General features: G+C 35.9%; 1 protein-coding gene across 13 annotated transcripts in view; it reads right to left on the bottom strand.

The window, feature by feature from the left end:
• SYNJ1 (synaptojanin 1) overlaps positions 1-18686 on the bottom strand; it is a 68433-nt gene that overhangs the window by 35119 nt on the left and 14628 nt on the right. For 8 of the 13 annotated variants that reach the window (XM_075100952.1, XM_075100955.1, XM_075100961.1 and 5 more), the window contains exons 5-13: positions 17773-17998; positions 16451-16534; positions 15583-15644; positions 14894-14990; positions 13405-13574; positions 11271-11352; positions 8408-8560; positions 5135-5300; positions 3400-3423 (exon numbers count right to left, since the gene is read on the bottom strand). In XM_075100952.1, coding sequence (XP_074957053.1) covers positions 3400-3423; positions 5135-5300; positions 8408-8560; positions 11271-11352; positions 13405-13574; positions 14894-14990; positions 15583-15644; positions 16451-16534; positions 17773-17998 — 1064 coding nt within the window. The remainder of the gene's footprint in view (positions 1-3399; positions 3424-5134; positions 5301-8407; positions 8561-11270; positions 11353-13404; positions 13575-14893; positions 14991-15582; positions 15645-16450; positions 16535-17772; positions 17999-18686) is intronic. The other 5 variants (XM_075100964.1, XM_075100971.1, XM_075100973.1 and 2 more) reach the window with 2 other exon arrangements.

Below are 18686 nucleotides of genomic sequence, written 5' to 3'. Positions count from 1 at the left end.
ATTGTACTTTACCTAAGTGATATTAATTTACCTGTTTTGAATACTCTTATGTTTATGAGCCCCTGTGAGAATTGTATAAAAAATTTTCAGTGGAATTCTTCCCTTCACTGCGTGTGCTGTCTTGCAAAATGGTCAGCTACTGAGCACAATATTTTCATTCAAATCTCCAAAAGAGGATGATTAGTGAGCTGCTGTTGTCTTTTCAGTTATTCTTTTTAAGTTTACCACCTTTAAATTTGCTACTGAATCTTGGCTATACAATTAAAACAAAAGTCAGGGATTCTCTAGCCCTTGTGGTTTTGAAACAAACTGGAATCAACAGAAGAAAATAATATATTTATTGTTTGTGAACCCTTTCACAGCTGAACAAATCACATATCCATATATGGGCTAATCACATATAAAAGACAATGAACTGACCAGTGTCTCCTTGGGGTACTACAAGCAGATCATGCTTGGGATCGTATTTTCCTTTTCACAATCCAGGTAAACGAAGTCAACAAAACAGCACAGAGTCAACTGACCACTTTACACCTTCAAGTGAGAGCCAAATACTGAGTCTACTTCTGAATATGTCTACACGCTGGGTAACAGTTAAGTCAAGAAATCCACTAAATGCCAGAAAAGCCTCCAAGGGTCAAGGCCAGAAGCCATCCAAGCACCTGACCACTGAAGAGAAACCAGTCCAAGAAATATTGTAGCCACAATATACCAAAATCATCCAAAGGATTAGCTGAACCTGAGGAACCCAAAATGGGATCACAGACAGCTCTGAAGATCTGCACAGATTAGCCTTTGTAGTACTCTGAGCAAGTTTAAAAACAGAGTTTGGACTTTTATTCTTTCCACCTTAGACTCTTCTTTGTCTTTTGCAGATTTAGCAATTTTCAGCTTAATTTTAAGTAGTTACTCCAATAATTAATATTTGCTACCAAGCAGCTTTTAAGAAAAGCTGCAGAATTGAATTATTGCCTGTTTAACTTCTGACATTGTCATGAACCCGTAATGTGAAAAATCTTACCAGGATTGAATCTAACTTTAGCAGTGAACTGACAACACATTATTACAAACATGAAATTCATACCTTTAAACTAGCAAGCTTTCTAAATTGTAGAATGACTCTTTTTCTAAATTAGAATAAACAGAAGAAACGACATTTTAATCTATTTTCCAAAATACTGAATGAGCGAACTGCTTTTCTAAGCTCACGAGCCTCCTGCATACATTATTTTCCTACACATTTCTAGCTATTTATATTTTCAACAAAATTGTGTCTCAGTCTACAATGTAAAAAATCCAGTTAATTACATTTTCTGTGATTCTGCAGCAAAAATACTTTAACTGCTGTTCATACTAGGCAGGCAGACATTTGGAAGTCAGTTCTACAAAAGGAATATTAATTTAAAATTCTTGGTGGGATATTTCGTGCAACTGAACTTGAACTATTTTAGTACAACATCCAAATTACTGTAGATATGCTTCAAAAATGCAATTTGTATCCAGATGAACTCCACAGTGAAATGTTACATGGGGAGGTTAAAAAACAGTTGACGTGTGACTCTGCGTGAGTTATAAGCTAGACTGATATAGTCTAGACAGTAACATCATCAATGACAACGTGACTGTTTACTCCAATAAACAGTTTTTAACACTGACAAAATGCCAGTGAATCAGTTCATTTCAGGTGTACATTACCTGTGTCTCAGATTTCACTAAGTACTTGGTAAGAGTTAAGTAGATACAGTAAAACACTAACAGAAAAGGCAAAGCTGAGATTAATATAAAGGGGGAAAAAAAAACATTTAAAGCTCAAAAGTACAGATTATGGTTGAAGTGGTTTTCCAAAGGTGGGGGGGGGGGGAAGAGGACTGAAAAAAGGAAGCTTTAAACACTTCAGATGTATTTGAATAACAATCTCGCCAACAACAAATCCTCATGCTTTCTTCCAAGTATCCTCCCCTGTCAATCTTCAGTAGCTGGGGCTAGTGGCTACTACCCAAGCACACAGGTTCAGGGGATACTGTATAGAACTTCACTATTCCCTTAAAATGGGAGACTTGTCTGAACAATTAAGAGCTTCCTTGTTTCTCTCTCTCCTCCTCTCCCTTCACCTTCCAAGGTATTAAGAACGTACTTTTTTGCTCTCACCCAGAAACTAAGCATCTGATCTGGTCTCACTGAACCTACTTCCAACAGGCAGCACAGTGAACCCTATTAAGGCAATAGCTCAGAAAGCGCCATTTAAATTTTCTCAACACATAGTAAAATCTGAACATATGAGCATTAGGAATATTTAAAAAAATAATAGTTTCTGGGAACAAGGAGATGATGAATTATTGCACAGCTGACAAGTATTCGCAGCTCTCCCTTAAAAATACATTTTCAATATATATATATATATCACATCTCCCCAAGTGGAGCAGCTTCACACAAATAGCTTAAGTTACAACAAAAAGGAGAATTTCCACTGAGAATTAGAAGATTTTGAAAACAAAGTTCAAAGGCATTATGTTGCTTAGGTTGCTAACTTATTATAATAATCACTAAGAGTTTTTACTTTTCCTAAACTGAAGAGATCTTTCATGTAATTTTCCTCTATCTGGCTCATACTTACACATTCTTATTACATATCACTTCTTCATGTTCACAGAATTGCTGAATCCTCCAAAGCCAACCTCCCATATTTTAAGCCCAACACCACAGACATTGGTCAAGATATTACTGCAATGTCTCAAAGTAGAAGAGTTAACTATAAAGTTCACTCTTCAGGCCTTCTCTTCACTGAGAATTTTACCTAAACAGATGCTCTAATACTTTCATTTTGTGCCACATGCAGAGGTAACCATGTCTCAGTGGTTTTGACTGTACTTTTGCTCCACAAACACAAGTGCCAGCACATTGTTTCAGATCATTCCAGGACAATGTTATCCTTTGCTGGGAGATATTATGAAATCAGCCTGTCTCACGCAAGAACACAAGCCTTCTAACAGCAAATATGATGAAGTTACGAATTGTACCATAGAATTTTACCTCTTATCCTAAACAAAATATTCAGACAAAACAAAAATACAGAAGCTCCCAAACCAGATTAAAAAAGCAAAATCCTCTACAGCTAGAATAAAGCATTTGCAAAAATAACACCCGAAGAATTGTTTGCCTCTTCTCATAACTCACACCCAAGCACAACTGTAACATTTTTCACCCCTTATATTTTCTCTTTCCTTGTACTAAAGAGCTTTTCTTGGATTAAGGGATTTGGGGGCACAAGATTGCCAGATACAAACACTACTAGGAAAACATGAGCCCACAACCAAATATTATGCAAACAGGCACAAGAAAAAAAGCCAGAGAAGAACAACAGCTGCTCAGATATTCACAGCTTAATTTACTATACTATACCTGATTGCAATGATTGCTCTGAAACTACGGATGCAGTAAGAAGGAAACAAGAAAAAAATTAGTCAAATAAGTAATTAATTTTAATTTTCCAGCAATATGTGAGAGAACATGCTGTAATATGCAATTTATTACACATAACCATTTGCATCAAATGTTAAAGCACACCTTTTATGCTGCAAAATCTAAGCTGTTCCACAACAGTATTAACAAATTCTCTTTTCTTGCTTTATTAATAATGGATTTACATATGATGAAGTATCTCTCTAGTTAATTCACCACCTAGCAGACAATGCAAAGACATTATGTTCAGTGAAGAGGGATTAAAGTTCCTCAGCTGACAGGAGCTTCAAATATTGAAAGGACAGTTTGCATTCACAGGGAAAGTGAGAAGACATGAAAATGACTTTCAATTCATTTTGAGGTGAGGGCCAATTTAACAGGTTTCGGATAGAGGAAAAGTTACAATAGCACAAAACCTTGTGGTAAAGAAATGAGAAGAAAACATTCTTTCATGTTCCACAAAGGAAATATGTAAATACCCAGAAGATTAAGACTACAGTTGGGCAAGGTTTTTTTTGTGTGCGCCACAGATTTGCACTGAAGCTTTGACACATTTTTCTAATTCTAGGTTGAGAAGTGTTCAGGAGAAGGGGGGAAGGGAAAATTAAGAATGTTATTAATCCCTAAACCAGCAATAACCCACCATTTAGTACACTCATACCTGAGACGACTCAAATTTAAGTTCCTTCTCTGCCCAAGAATTAGCTCCTCTATTTTTTATATCCCAGGACAGTACTCTAAACACAGCCCTGCGTCTGGCCCAGTTACTATTTCCCTGCCCATCAGACCTGCAGAAGGATGGGACATGACTGTAGTCCTGGGGACCATGTAAGGCTACACCTCTGTTTGGGGATGCAGGATGCTGTGGTTCAGCTCCCTGTTCTGATTAGGTGAACCGCCTTCCTATAACCAGACCACCCAAGTCCCACATGGCTACTTTGCCTAAGCTGAGTTTCTTACTGAAATCTCTCTGATTTCGATGTAGAATTTCACCCACAGGCTGACAAGCTTTTGTGGTGCACACCTTCCTGGGAAAAGACTTCTCACAAAAAAACGTTTTGTGATGGAAAATCGGTCATCGGGAATTTTCCGATAGCTCCTGTTACCTTAAATTTTCTTCCATTACCAACCCCCCTTTTGTTGCTCAGTGCCTTAGAAACCAAAATGAAGGTAAATATCAGCATTTTTAAGCTTGAGACAAGAATAAATGCTTTCTATGTAGTTTAACACCATGGTGAGAATTTCTTCACTGACATAACAGATCAAATTAAGGAAGATATTTAACAAACAATAAAAACCCCTAATATTTTAATAAATCAGGATTTTTGTCCCCCAAATTCAGCACATAATTGTCATGATGAACACTTGCTATAAATGGATTTGAAGAACTGAACAGAACCTAACATGCATCTACAGTAAAGTTCTGACAAATAACGCTCCACAAATATTTACCTATTACACCACCAGACATCAACAAAATATAAACAGTAAAGAAATTACTGCAGCATGTTAGTTCAGTAACGTTAGTAAAGCAGAAGTAACTTTAATCTTTTAATAAGCCAACAGAACATAAAATAGCACTTATACTTTCCAATATTGCTTTGAAAACAGACTCCATACAGCTTTCTTACACCAAATAGTTATGAGACAGATTAAAATCCTGAAAGACACATACCGCGTAAACTGCTGGTGGTTAAGAGAGCCCGTGCTTTATCTGCTAAATCACTATTTAGGGTATTTCCCAATAACAAAACATCAATGGCCTCCTGCTTGGAGCTATCAAAAAAGTTATTTTGAATCGTTCTGGTCACAGAACGAGCACCATCCTTCAGCTTTCCAGCCTGTTAGGGAGGAACACGTATAAAATATTTTATGTTGGACACTGCTCACAATAACATTGGCAATATTCAGTAATGTATTTGTAAACTGCATTAATGATTCTAAACTCTACGGCAATTTCCTTCTTTAAGTGTTAAATAAAGTCTTCTGAGCCTACTGTACTATGTATGCTTTCCCCCGCCCCAAATGCTAAACACCACAGCAATACCTTCAAGGCATATCTAACAACCAGATTATTCCAGTTTAAATTACTTAAATTAAACAAAATGCTGCAGGGAAGGGAATATTTTTTTTTCCCCCTAAACCCTTGATCTTCAAAAATTAAATTGGTACAATGCCATGTTTAGACCATGATACGGGATTTAGGGCTTTTCCCCAAATAGTGAGAGATGAGCAAGCACTCGAGTCCAAATGTCATGATACATGACTATGTATGTATATGCACATATAAGCGTATTAGTTCAGAATTCACATTCTGAAATATCGAAAAAAGAGAGAGCTTCAACTTAGTAAGACACCTTAACTTTTTAAAATAACATGCAAGTCTCATGCAGTATCCCAGAAGGAACTTATAATCTATAGCTACATACATACAAAGACACTGTCGTTGCGCACCCTGCACACAAGTGGCACAACTGAACAGCGCCCAACTACCTGAACTAAACAAGAATCTCCAGGAGATGTACTGCTACTACAGATATTCCCTGTGGGTCAGGCACCTAGAGGATAATGTAATCAACGTGTCATGCAGTCTCACACTTGATTCAAAAACCAGCAGTGTTAATCTGCGTCCACAGCAGTGACAATGACAGGCACAAAGACATTTTCTTGATCACATGGTTTGTTGTGTCCTATACACATAAGTGTATATTGCCTGCGAGGTGTATGTAAGCACATGCTATTGCATGTATGTGAAATATAGACCGTAATCCATCAGGGATGCTGCATGGTATTATATTACTATAAATAATACTCCAAGTTTACAGCTTGCATTGTTCACGAAGGTCTCTTAAACGCATACCAAAAAAAAGACAAAAGCTTAAGAAAACCACAAAACTATCATTTAGTTCTATGAATTGTACTAGACAACAAGAAAGAAACTACTCTTTTGTCAAGGATAAGCAGTATTAAATTGGCATGATGATTTTTTGAAGACACTGTGGATGAGGTGCTGGGGAGCATACTATTGCAACAGGATTTTAATAGGATGCTGCTCCCTTTCTGTCAGACAACGTATAACTTATGACATGCTCCAAAAAACACACTCACCATTCACATATCAGGCAATTAATTGAAAGGAACCCAGAGAAAGCAAAAGAAAGAGTAGGTAAGGAGTTAGATGTAAGGAGTATTATAATACTTTAAAAAGGACTGTTTTTCAGTACAGAAACGTATATTGACACATTTAAGGTTAAAATTTTTTTCTCTTATCCTAAATTTCCATATTTTTACTTCTAAGTACTCTTGGACTTTGAAGAATCAAACTGACAAGCAAGAGATGGAAGAATTTCAACCATCAAACTTTTCATTTGAGAAATGAGAACACAACTAACAACTTCAAAACTACATTCTAAAATATATTATCAGAGTACTCAAGAGGATACTGAGCAGTGACCTGGTCAGGTTTCACTGAAACAATGGCAAGTATTGTATGGCTTTGCAAGTATTAAGGATCCTCTTCGAATAGATGGACTTCTGTCAGGGACACCGTGTTTGCTTTATGAGATGTTGTTCTCATTAACAGTTGTACCAGGGCAGGGATCCTGAGTCATTATGAAGACAGCAGAGTAAATGTACTCTGTGTTTTAAACATTAAAAATGGAAGCGTAAATACAGTAAATGCATTTTACAAAGTGAAAAATTTAAGAAGCCAAGTGAATGGCAGAAAACTATTAATTTAGGAAAAGAAACAAGTAAGGTTGAATGAGAAAGTTAGGAGAAGGGGAGACACCCCATAAAATACTTACTGTAGTTTTCCTGATGGTCTGGGTGACATTTTTGCAAGAAAATAAAACTAAACATCTTTAACCAAATTCCACTTTGTACTAAAATACAGGCAATTCCCAAATGAAAGTGTCTTGTATGCACCAATCAAGGGTAAACTAAGCAACATTTTTTAAAATTTTTATTTATTTATTTTCCTTTCATGTAGCTTACAGTGATGCCATTTGCAGAGAAGGACCCTGATATGGTCTGAATGAACAAGTGATGGAAAAAGGAAACAGTCAACTATGAGTACATAGTATATAATATGGAATGAGAAGCAGCACATTCTTGAATAAAAAGAATGGTATGAAAAGAGGCTCTTGAAGGAACTAAGGGCAAAAATTGTTATGGTTCAACATTTATTTATCTTGACAGGTATGACCTGATAAGAGAAAGAATTACGGAAACAAAAAAGCAACAGTGTTAGAAGAAAAATAAAAGACAGCATGAGAAAATCTGAACAACTCAGGCATCAACAAGGACAAAAGAAGTTGAAGAGAGAAAGAACATTACACTGTCATGGTAGTACAGAATTGTTATCACAATATTAGAAAGCAAGGTAGAAACAGAATTTGGGTTTTTTTCAGTAATTGCAAAACTAAAAAGAAATAGCTGGAGGAACATGCAAACAAAAAACACGCAGCTGCAACCTCTTTAATTTTAATGCTTAATAAATGCTAAGAGCATGAACAACGTCCAGTGAAACACATTTTAAAAGAAAGGCAATACAGTGAATGAAACTGGAACAATAGGAGGCAGAGGTACAGAGAGAAAAATGAAAATATTCAAAGAAACTAAAGCTGATTTGAATATACATTTTTTCTGAACTATGATCTAAAGAAATGAAAGTTTTGAGCCTTATCCTTTCCTACAGAATGGTGTTAATCTGGGAGGCATGGGCATGGATGAGAAAGAATGTACTGAAACAAGATCTGGTTATCGGCATAACCAACCTTTTTATGTTTTTTTTTTTTTTTTTTCTGGTCAGTCGGTTGGTTGGGTTTTTTAGGATTACAACAAAAGCACATTTTAAAAAAGAAAATCTCATGGTTGTTATATTCATGACAAATTTTTTAAAACCCATAGTGAATACTGCTGAAGTTTTAAATGAAATGTACTTTACCTTAGCTTTTCCTTCAAGGGCTCCAGTACCAGCATAAATTTTACTGACAGAATCACCATTCACAGACCACATGGATCGGAAAACTTCCTGAAAGCGAGTAACCAACTGAGGCTTCTCAGCTAATCCTAATACCTCCAGTTGTTTTGTTAGCATCTGCAACAGTTGAAGACAACATTTGCAAAAGAAAAATCTTTAAATGTATATATTAAAAGATACATCGTATTTTTTCAGTGTATATGGACAAAACCCCCCCCACCTTTGGTTTATATGTATCATTCTGAACAAACTGACACCATGACATGTTTGAAAGGCTGCATTGTACATGCAACTTTAAAAGAAAATAAAACACTAGCGATAAAGATAAGTAGTAATAAAGGAAAATAATTCTGTAGTTGATTTGTAAATATTTTAATCTAAAAATTCATTAGTTACAAGGTAAACTATTTTTGATTCTCCAGTTTTTCTACTTACTTAATATAGAATTAGAGCAATTCATGTTCTTCCCAAAGAAGCGTAATACCAAAACATACTGACCTCTGTTATCAAATACAGCAGCAGAGCTCTGTGATCAGTGAAATAGCAATGGCTTCTGTCATTCACTCTGTTTTCATGCATAACACCCTGCAATCTTTAGCCTTACAATCAATCTACCTGAATTAATTGTCTGTGATGCACAGCATACATTAAATGCATTTAAATTATATACATATACTACATGTAAATGTATTGTTTTACTTTTAAGTAATTACTTAAATTTACTTAAATTACTTAAATCTGAGTAATTACTTAAATGTAGCATTATGCTCATGGATGTAAAATGGGACATTGTACCTTGTCTGAAATCCTGGTTTATGGATCATGATTATTTAAAAAAATCAAGTAAGTTTCTAGTGTTTGTGGCTACCAACAAAATATAGAAAATAAATATAAAAAAAAAACCTAAAAAAAAAAATCTATTTTCAACAGCTTTAAAAAAAAAAAAATCTTAAAAATCTGGAGGTGTCCAATGGCAAAAAGGAGTCATCTAGAATGACGAACATAAAATGACATAAAGGCAAAATTCTGAAGGTTGGGCAGGAATTCACAAAAGTTACAACAGGAAACTTGCAGCCAAAATGAAGTAGAAATAAACAAGAAAAGAAGCTTCTGAAATTGTGTGCTTCATCTTGTAATTTTAAGTGGTCATCCAGACCTCAGTATGTGTTATATGAAGTATCTATCATGTTAGAAAAGTAAGAATTTAAATATCTTGTTTAAATAGAATCTTAAAATTAAGCAAGCAGCTCATGAGGATTTACCATTTTCGTTCTTATTAGTTAGGTTTATACTTTTAGTTCTCATAATTTAGCTGAAATCATAATTTAGCTCTCACTAAGGAAGAATTTGGCATACCTGGTCTAAAAACAAATGTCTATATTTAATCCAGTTCTTAAAAGGTTAAGAAAGGAAAAAAATAGAGCGGCAAAGCTAAGTTTGTCATAGGTACTATATGCATTAAGAGTGTATAAAGATTTGTTCTTATGCCATAGAAATGTATTATCAGTAAAATACAAGAGACAGTGTTTCTCATGGCTCATTTAAGAGAGCCTAATTGCTTATGTCAAACTTGCATTTCTCTCTGCAGTGAACTGTTAACCTCCAGCAAACAGATTCAGTCTCAGGAAAGACTTTAAAGCATGCCGCTACTCTTTCCAAAACATGGTGAACTAAAAAGAAGTATTTTTTAAAATTTTAGTAATTAGAAGGTGTGACCCACTATGGTACATGCAGAGCTGAAACAATGGAGAAGAAAAGCATTAGATCTCTCAAACTGTCTTGCATCTGCTACAGTACGTAATGATGTTGAGTGTTAAAAGAAAAATTTTCAGAGTATTTGCATGAGGGTAAATAGTCCAGTATTCTGTTTGATTGAAACACCAATGAACTGCCAACAGTGTTCGCTTGGTAAACGCAGCAGCAAAGCACTATGTATTCCAGAATCAGAAATGTTTGTTCTACAGCCAATGGATTTTGCAGTTCTCACAGAAATTCCTCCTATACATGCTAAAACAAGAGCATTTTAATTAAATGAAATTCAGAAAACAAAAGAATAATCCTTTACTTAGTTTGATATTACAGCATCCATAATTTTTCTTTTTTAAATATGCTAAGGATTTTATCTTTAGGAGTCAAACTTAGGTTATTAAGATGAATAGAGCTGTCAAAAGTTTTTCAGAGCTACTCTTTTAGCCCAATCAGTACTGTCTTACACCATCAATTCCGATCAGATTCTTGTGTTCAAGCTCTACTGTACAAGCCTGCAGGCTAGAACCTTTGTTTCAATAGCAAGCCAATATGCTGAAGCACAACCCTGCAGGAGGACTGAACCCCATGGTTAATTTCCAGCTACTCAACTGGAGTGTGGCCAAAGCCTCAACCATGATATTGTCCTACGAAGAATTCACGGCACAGTGCTGTGGAAATATGAACAGAAGCTAAGAACAGTAATCCTACATGCTGAAGAGCTTCCTCTAACAGAGTAACTGTGAATGCAAGTGTTCTTCTGAAGGACTACAACACTACTACCTCTTCTAGTACTGCAAGCCTGAACCTTAACAGACATAAGAAACTGACACCTAAAAAAGAATAAACATTTCTCATAATGCTGCACGACTACTGTTTAATTACAACTGCTACACAACTACTGCTTCTTTAACGACTAAGATCTGGGTTACCCCAGAAGACGAGAAGTATCATGCTATAAATCAAACTGCCATCTACAAAACATAATTCATCTTTCATAGGAAAGGTAATGCTACTTTTACAGCCTAATTGCTACAGAAGCATCAGGAGCAGTTGTGTATCTGGACACTGTTTTTCCTACCTCTAAGCCAAAGAAAGCCTGCACGCTGTTTGTTCTATCCAGACAGTCCAAGCAGTTTGTTCTGACAGTACCACTTTGAGATCTGTGCCAAGGACAACGAGAGACAGAGAGAGAAAACAACTGAAATAACTCATTTAACACACATACCATCAACAAAGACAGGGACATCAAGATCTGAACCAGAATAGTAAATCAGGGTATTGTGAGTGCAATGTTACTGCCATCACAAGTACGTTTATAAATGCATCAGCGATAGAGGGTTAGCTCCAATAACAGCAGTGAATTTTGCAGCAGTGTTCACGATACAAAACCGATCTACTTTCTGCAAATAAAATGAGTTTTTCTTCAGTTTTTCTCAATTCTCCTTACTTGCTCAGTTAAAATGTTATGCAGGATTAAGTTTTCTTTCCAAACAATCCAACTAACACACTTCCCAAGAATCTCAGAGGGAAATAACAACTCTTAGTTAAAACAAAAATGGAAAAAAATTAGGGGAGTTCTTGGATTTGTTTAACTAAACTAAAAGTGACAGGAATTTGTGATAAAACTAAAGCCAATTTCAACCCCCCACTACTTTCTCTTTCCTCCCCAAACAAAAATTAAAAATAAGCCTCTCTCCCTTAGCTCAACAGATGCTTGAAGCCCTCAGGCACTCTGAACTGCTCCCCTTTCTTTGAGAGAAGCCCGGTAACTCATGCTGTAAAGCTCTCAGAAGGATCATAATAGGCAACATCCATGTTCTTCTTGCCTGGCTATGAGTACAAAATTCTGATGGCTCTCCCAGTGATACACATACTTATTCTTTACTTTAGTCATTCCCACTACACACTTTGTCCAATTAAGTCAGTAAGGCTTCACCACATTTACTTGGATATCTAACCATAAATTGTAGAAACTTTGAATAACTTTCTCCAAGATAATTTTTTTCATTACTCTCTCTGTATTTGATTTGAAATATAAAGCAACTTGCTATCTTTGTTAGGAAACAACCTGACATTCTCCAATGGATTCCGTCCACGAACTTATAAAAATCATCACTGTATCTTTTATTAACGCAATTCTTCAAGCTATCACAAGCCACAGCCTATTTTGCTTTCATTCTATTGTCAGTCTTTTTGATGAGCGATCATATTATTTGAATCTCCATCAAGACCAAATGGTGTTCTCCCAGTACAAAGTGTCACACCACTTTTAAAGCTTTTTGGAGAATGGTCAGTGATGTTTTGCGGTGGAGATGGGACCTAAGCACCCTCCCACTAAATCTAATCTTATTCAGGCCTACTAAGACCTGCCCCTGGGGGATTTAACCCCACAGCCAGGTTAGAGCACAGAGCGTCACTGGAACCCTCTTTCCTCCTACTGCACTAGAAGATGAAACCCCACTGCGTGTGGCACAACCCCCTCACTCAACAATTCGCTTGCTCACAGAGAACATCACTCAGCAGTTTGCTCTTTTATTAATTAAAAGAAGGAAGGCTGTGGAAGGGAGACGAGTAGGAATGTTGTCTACTTCTAGCCTTGCTTCCCTTTTCCTGTTGAGATAAGCACAGCCTTTGGTGTAGAAAGAGGGGTGGGGAAATAGGGACAGAAGTACAAGTACAGCAGGACTGGGAAGTATGGAGCAGGGCAGAAAACATGCATCCCATTCATACTTTGTGGAGAACCGAATCCTCTCAAATGAGGGATCCAGGTGCAAACAGATTTAGAAAAAGATTACACCGAACAACATCAGCATTTACAACAAGCAGAAAATGGTATGCTCCATTGCTGAGACAAGTATGAACAACATTATACAGGAAGATGGAAAAATATTCATTCTTCAGTCCCATGTGGGAACACCCAAGAAAAAGGACAATTGCCCGTTTTCACCAAAATCATGAGGTCAAAGGCCTAAAATTAAGTCATGCTCCATCAATGTCTCAGAGATACTTTCCATTAAGATTTTTAGAGCATATTCAGAATGAGACAAAATTTTAATAAAGTGACTCGTATTTCAGTTGTTGAGCATCATCTTGGATACAATAAAAACACAAGAGAAGTAACAATTTTTCTCTTATCTTCTTGTTAAGGGGTGAAAAGCATCCCAAAACCATAACTTAATTTGAAGACCTTTACAGAAGTTATACACACAAACCTTTTAACTTCCTTTCCATCAAAATAAAAAAATCCACACTCTAAGAATTTCTGGACTTGAGGTTTAAGCACACTATGTAGTTTTTCTGCCTTTCCACCTTTAACCATTTGATGGTAGTCAAAGTTCACCATTTTGATATCAGCTGAATGTTCAGATGCTTTCAAATGGCTCTGACATGGTAAAGAGAGAAGAAAAAAGTATAAATATACCAATATCTGAACATATAGTAGTATAAGCTAAATAAGAAGCTACAAATATTTTTAAAGCCGTTTTATTACCTATCTTGTTTATTGCATGCTTTCTCTTAGATAAAATGGAACCATTTTTTCCACTACTGTTCAACAAGACACTCAGAACTGATTAATATTTCACCTGTATTTTTTCTTGTCACAAAGTCAGTTTTTTCCTTACTATCCTAGGGATCAACAAGACAGTGTAGAGCCTCTTCTACTCTTAAAATGCTTTGATTTGCAAAGAGCTGTTTCAGTGGAAACCCATTTCAGTAACAGTCACCATTTTAGACATACCTGCCAGCAATGGGAACGGAGTAAATGCTCCATAAACTACTACTGAAAAAACCAGACAAATTATTCAGGTTGCTGTGGAGGTTGGCTTGAACAACACTTTCCCTAATATTCCTGGAAAAATCCTGCTCACACAATCTTTGTTGGCAAAGCTATGATCTGCATTGGGCACTGACGTGCATCTGGGAGGCACTACTGTCTCCTACCAGGATAGCTGGATACAGAAAAGATACTAGTGAACAGACTAAGATATTCAACCATTGTAATACAAAGGGAACAGGAAAAGTGGAAAGGGAAATAACAGATGGCTATTGACATGTTCTCTGGCTTCAGACAGAGCTTCTGAAATTGTTCGTATTTATGGACTACAACATGACAGTTATTTTTAACCTTACTAGTGGGAATTCATTAAAATTGCCATTTATATTTAACATCTTCTGAACAAACATTTCTATTTAATCACGAAGCAGCTTTTATGTTGAAATTGATAAACAAAAAAACCACAAATTAATTTTTTTAAAAATGTTAAAGAATATATCCAGGAATCCCAAGGGAAAGAATTTTAAAAGAAACATCACAGTTTGAAGTACCACAAAGTATCATTCATTTATTCACCAATTTTATAGTGCAAAAAATGATTTTGTTTTTTAAATGAAGCCACTAATAAGCATGAAATATGAAAATAACTGAAAATCCCTCAACATTGTCTATGTTGCTCTTATAATTTTTCAGTAAAGTAACCTATCTGAACATAATCAAACACTAATTGTATATAGAGCTTCTAAAAATTCATTTCATGGTATGTATCTTAAGCAGTGCTTTTACGATAAATACAATTTTAACCACAAGTGGTAGTTGCTCCAGAGCATAGCATACCTATTTCATTTTTCAAAGGTTATATAAAAGCTTCATTGCAAACAGGCAAATTCCAAGGATATGCACAGTGAGAGAATTGTCATACTCACCTGAAAAGCTTTGCTGAGCATGTGCTCCCCTTCTTTTGCCCCAAGTAAATTTACAATAATTTGCTTGCCATATAAATTTTTAAGAGTTTGGAAATGCCTGTTAACAGAACAAAAATTCCACGTTTGTCTTCTGGCACGCAGAAGCTTAACACAAACACCTGCAACACTGACCAAGATGCTGCAGAAACGTAATGGGTACTCTAATAACTGCCGCAAGCCTTTTATTATGTCATGTCCAAACAAATCAATATAACTCAATAATAGTCTACCACCATTGACTGCTATTTAATTAGGATAACAGCACCGATTTAACAACATACATTTAGTTAAAACCATAAGACTGTGAAGCTGAAGTGTCGTAGCAGGAATAAAATAAAAGTATAAATTTTACTTTTATACAGCAGCTGACAAATATAAATTATTCAATGTAAACATGCTATAATTTCTGTTTTCAATTTAACAAAGCATTTAACTACTCTAAATTTTCTTCAATCTTTTCAACAAAGCACTCAAAGGCAGAAGCAATCCTGTAGAAGTTTGAAAAAGCTTCCCAGGCAGTTTGCTGCTTTGCTGAATCACACATTTGTATTGACAAAGCTTCCCACTTGGAATAACATATCCTATACCTCTGATGCATCACTTATCTGAGGTTTGTAGTGCAGTAACAAAAGTTTAACACATTCTTTCACCTGTCAAAAGCTGGTGCGTTCGCCTCAAAACCCCTTGACATTCTGACACGATGGGATCCCACCTATGACATGAAAATTACATTAAATTATTTGTCTTTACACATTTGATTAATAATTCTTCAAAGACCTCTTTTGATCCTAAATACAGCCTGAAAATTCATTTCCCTTTCTAAATTAAACCTCCAAAATTTATTCTGCTTGCTATGGTGTGCATTCTTTTTGTAGGCTTTTCTTAAATTCCTCTGCTTTTTTCTAAAAAAAAAAAATCCCACTTCTTTGTATTTAATATATTTGATCATACAATCTAATTACTTCTTGTTGTAAGTAAAAGGCATGTAAATATTGCAACAGTTCTACTGCAAAATGCTTATAAGTCTAGTTTAAAGAACCTAGAGTCACTGTGAGGCATGAACTTTTTAAATCTTCCCTGGAAAAATTGTATCACAGTAGTAGCTGTTGATACAATCCCTCTTTCAAGAAAACTGGGATGAAATTATATTACAGTAACTTTTGATCCATACTGACTTCCTGAAAAAACTTATCCTCAAGAACAATTCAGAAGAAAACAGCTTCTTTGGGTGCCCTTTGACAACCTATTTTAAAATAGCAATTTTAATTAAAACAGGAAAACTCAGAACTTCAAAGAGAAAACATCTAAAAAGCAATGGACATTCAAATATTGTGCAAAACGGCATTCAGAGACTCAAGAGTTGCAGAGTTGGTGAATTAAACAATAGCACCAACTTCCTCCCAAAGGATAACCTCATCCTGACAAGTAACTGTGCAGAAGAGCCTAAATGCTACTCTAAGGTGTTTATAAGGACATGAATAAGAATTGTCTGTATAATTAGATCTACCTCCTGCTTACCTGCAGGCCTGGCTGTTCCCAGAATAATGGAACAGATCCTCGAATCTGTATGAAAGATGATACAGAGTCATCTAAAAATATCACCTGTTAAGAATAAAAAAAGCATAGTATTAATAGGTATTACAGAGTGTAAAGCTTTATATTTCTTAACCTTAGCTAAACGTAAATAAAATATATTTACATATTACATGTTCCACACTACAAGCTAAAATATTGTGTTCCCTAGACTTTTCTCTCTATCCCCTCTGAACAATTCATAAAAGAATTTCTGGCACTCTTATGCTTCCTTGCAGAATCATGATTCACAATGTCCAAGAAAATACAGCAAGCTTTTATTATTTGGGCCTGAATGACTTCTGTGCTAAGAGTAACTTGTTCTAAAAAACTTGGCGAGACCTCCCTGTAGGAAGTTGAAATGTACACCAATGCATAAAAAGTAATAATGCAGCCTACTCAGAACACCTGCACGGATTTTGTGCATCAGAATCCAAAATACAATGGTCTATTAGTATACAGGAAAGAAAACTTTAAGTAAAATGATATGCCACAGTCATCTAGTGACATCAGCCTGCCAGGAAACTCGGACAGAAAAACTGTAACAACAGTGTTCTGATTAAACTACTGAAACTGGGCATGTATAAGAAGAGCCCTTCCTGGATAAAATCCTACTGAAGTCACTTAGGCTCTGCAAAGAGTCAGTGAGTCAACCAAAGAAACCTACTCACATGAATAGAGTTGCAGGAACAAGATCTTGGTAACTAGGTTATCGTAAGAAGTGAGCAAAGAAAGGCCAGCAAAGACAGATTTAATAGCTTCTTGCTCTTCTGTATAATAAGGGCAAAGATATGCAATCGAATGCAGTGGAATTACAGTGACTTTAAAAACTGCCTTTCAAAGGAGCTGTGTTAGGTAACCATATGAATGCTTTTATCTTTCCTGAACCACAAGGTACCATATATTCGCCAAAAATCTCTTTTGCTTGTTTCTAAGGTCTTTTACTTTACTATTAGCTCAGGCCAAAAGAAGTCCACACTCAGGAGCCTAAAAGGAAGTACAGCCACCTGCAACAGTTCAGCTGATAGATAACAGCTTCTTAAGCTACTGAAGCACAGACCCATGCATACCCTTGCCCTAAGCTACACTGAAAACCAAGATCATCAAATTATGTAACCTACTTAGATTCCTTATTTAGCAGCCAATGAACTATTCCAATATCTGTTCGTTACAGACTTGCCCTGTAATCTGTTGATTTAGGGCAAAAAACTATCCACACACATGCTTGAGTTCATCAGCCAAGCAATGGGCACTGTAGCGTAACATACCTGCTCTGTTTCAACAAAATTAGCAACATGACCATCATCATTTGTTCCCCGGACATTAAATCTGGTGCCAGCCCGTTCACAGCTTAGTCGTGAAATGAGACAAGCCTTTGCCTGCTTGTGAGCTGCATAAATCGTCCTTATCTCCACTCCTCCACACATGAGACGTAACAACCAGTCATCACAGTTCACACCATAGTGCTTCAGATGTAAATGCAGTGACTGGTTCCTATCAGCGGGGGAAAAAAATTAAAATAACTGGAAAGAAATCAAATACAGCTCAAATTGTTAAGCCAGCTACTAACTTTTTATATTTTATGCCTACTACTACAAATAAAAAAAGAAAATATGCATGTTATTGTTTTATGACATAACTCTTATTTAAACGTACTTGAAATAGCAAAGTTTACAAGAGAACAACTTAAGTGTTTGCACAGTAAGAACATGGGGGGAAGCCATGAATTCTAATGACCTTAAAAAATAACTCTTATAGCCTCTGCTCTTCACGCAGCAAAAAACAAACAAACAAACAAAACCCAAAAATAACAACAATAAAAAAAACCCCAAACCACTCCAAGCTTGTTTATATTTCTCCACTCAGCCTCGCTTCGAGAAGTCAAAGATTACGGACTCTGGGAAAGCCAAGTCAGAATTCCAATTACAGGGTTACTTTTTGTGACGGGTAAAGAGCCACTCAGTTTCACACCACCATAAAATAAAGCTAGAAAAAAAATTCTTGTCAGTATACACTGATTATTTCTATTATACGCCACCATAACACATCACTTGCCCAGACAAGCTTCCAGGAGTACATTCATAACCAACTGATTTTCAAATTTCTGTAAATAACAATTTCAGGGTTAAGTGTTGGTACACTATATACTGCATATACTGTTCTCTAATACCAATTACTGCTC

Source organism: Phalacrocorax aristotelis, chromosome 1 (assembly GCF_949628215.1).
Source record: "Phalacrocorax aristotelis chromosome 1, bGulAri2.1, whole genome shotgun sequence".
Classification (NCBI taxonomy): Eukaryota; Metazoa; Chordata; class Aves; order Suliformes; family Phalacrocoracidae; genus Phalacrocorax; species Phalacrocorax aristotelis.
The sequence above is the reverse complement of the archived record's forward strand: the minus strand, read 5'-3'. Positions and strand labels throughout refer to the sequence as shown.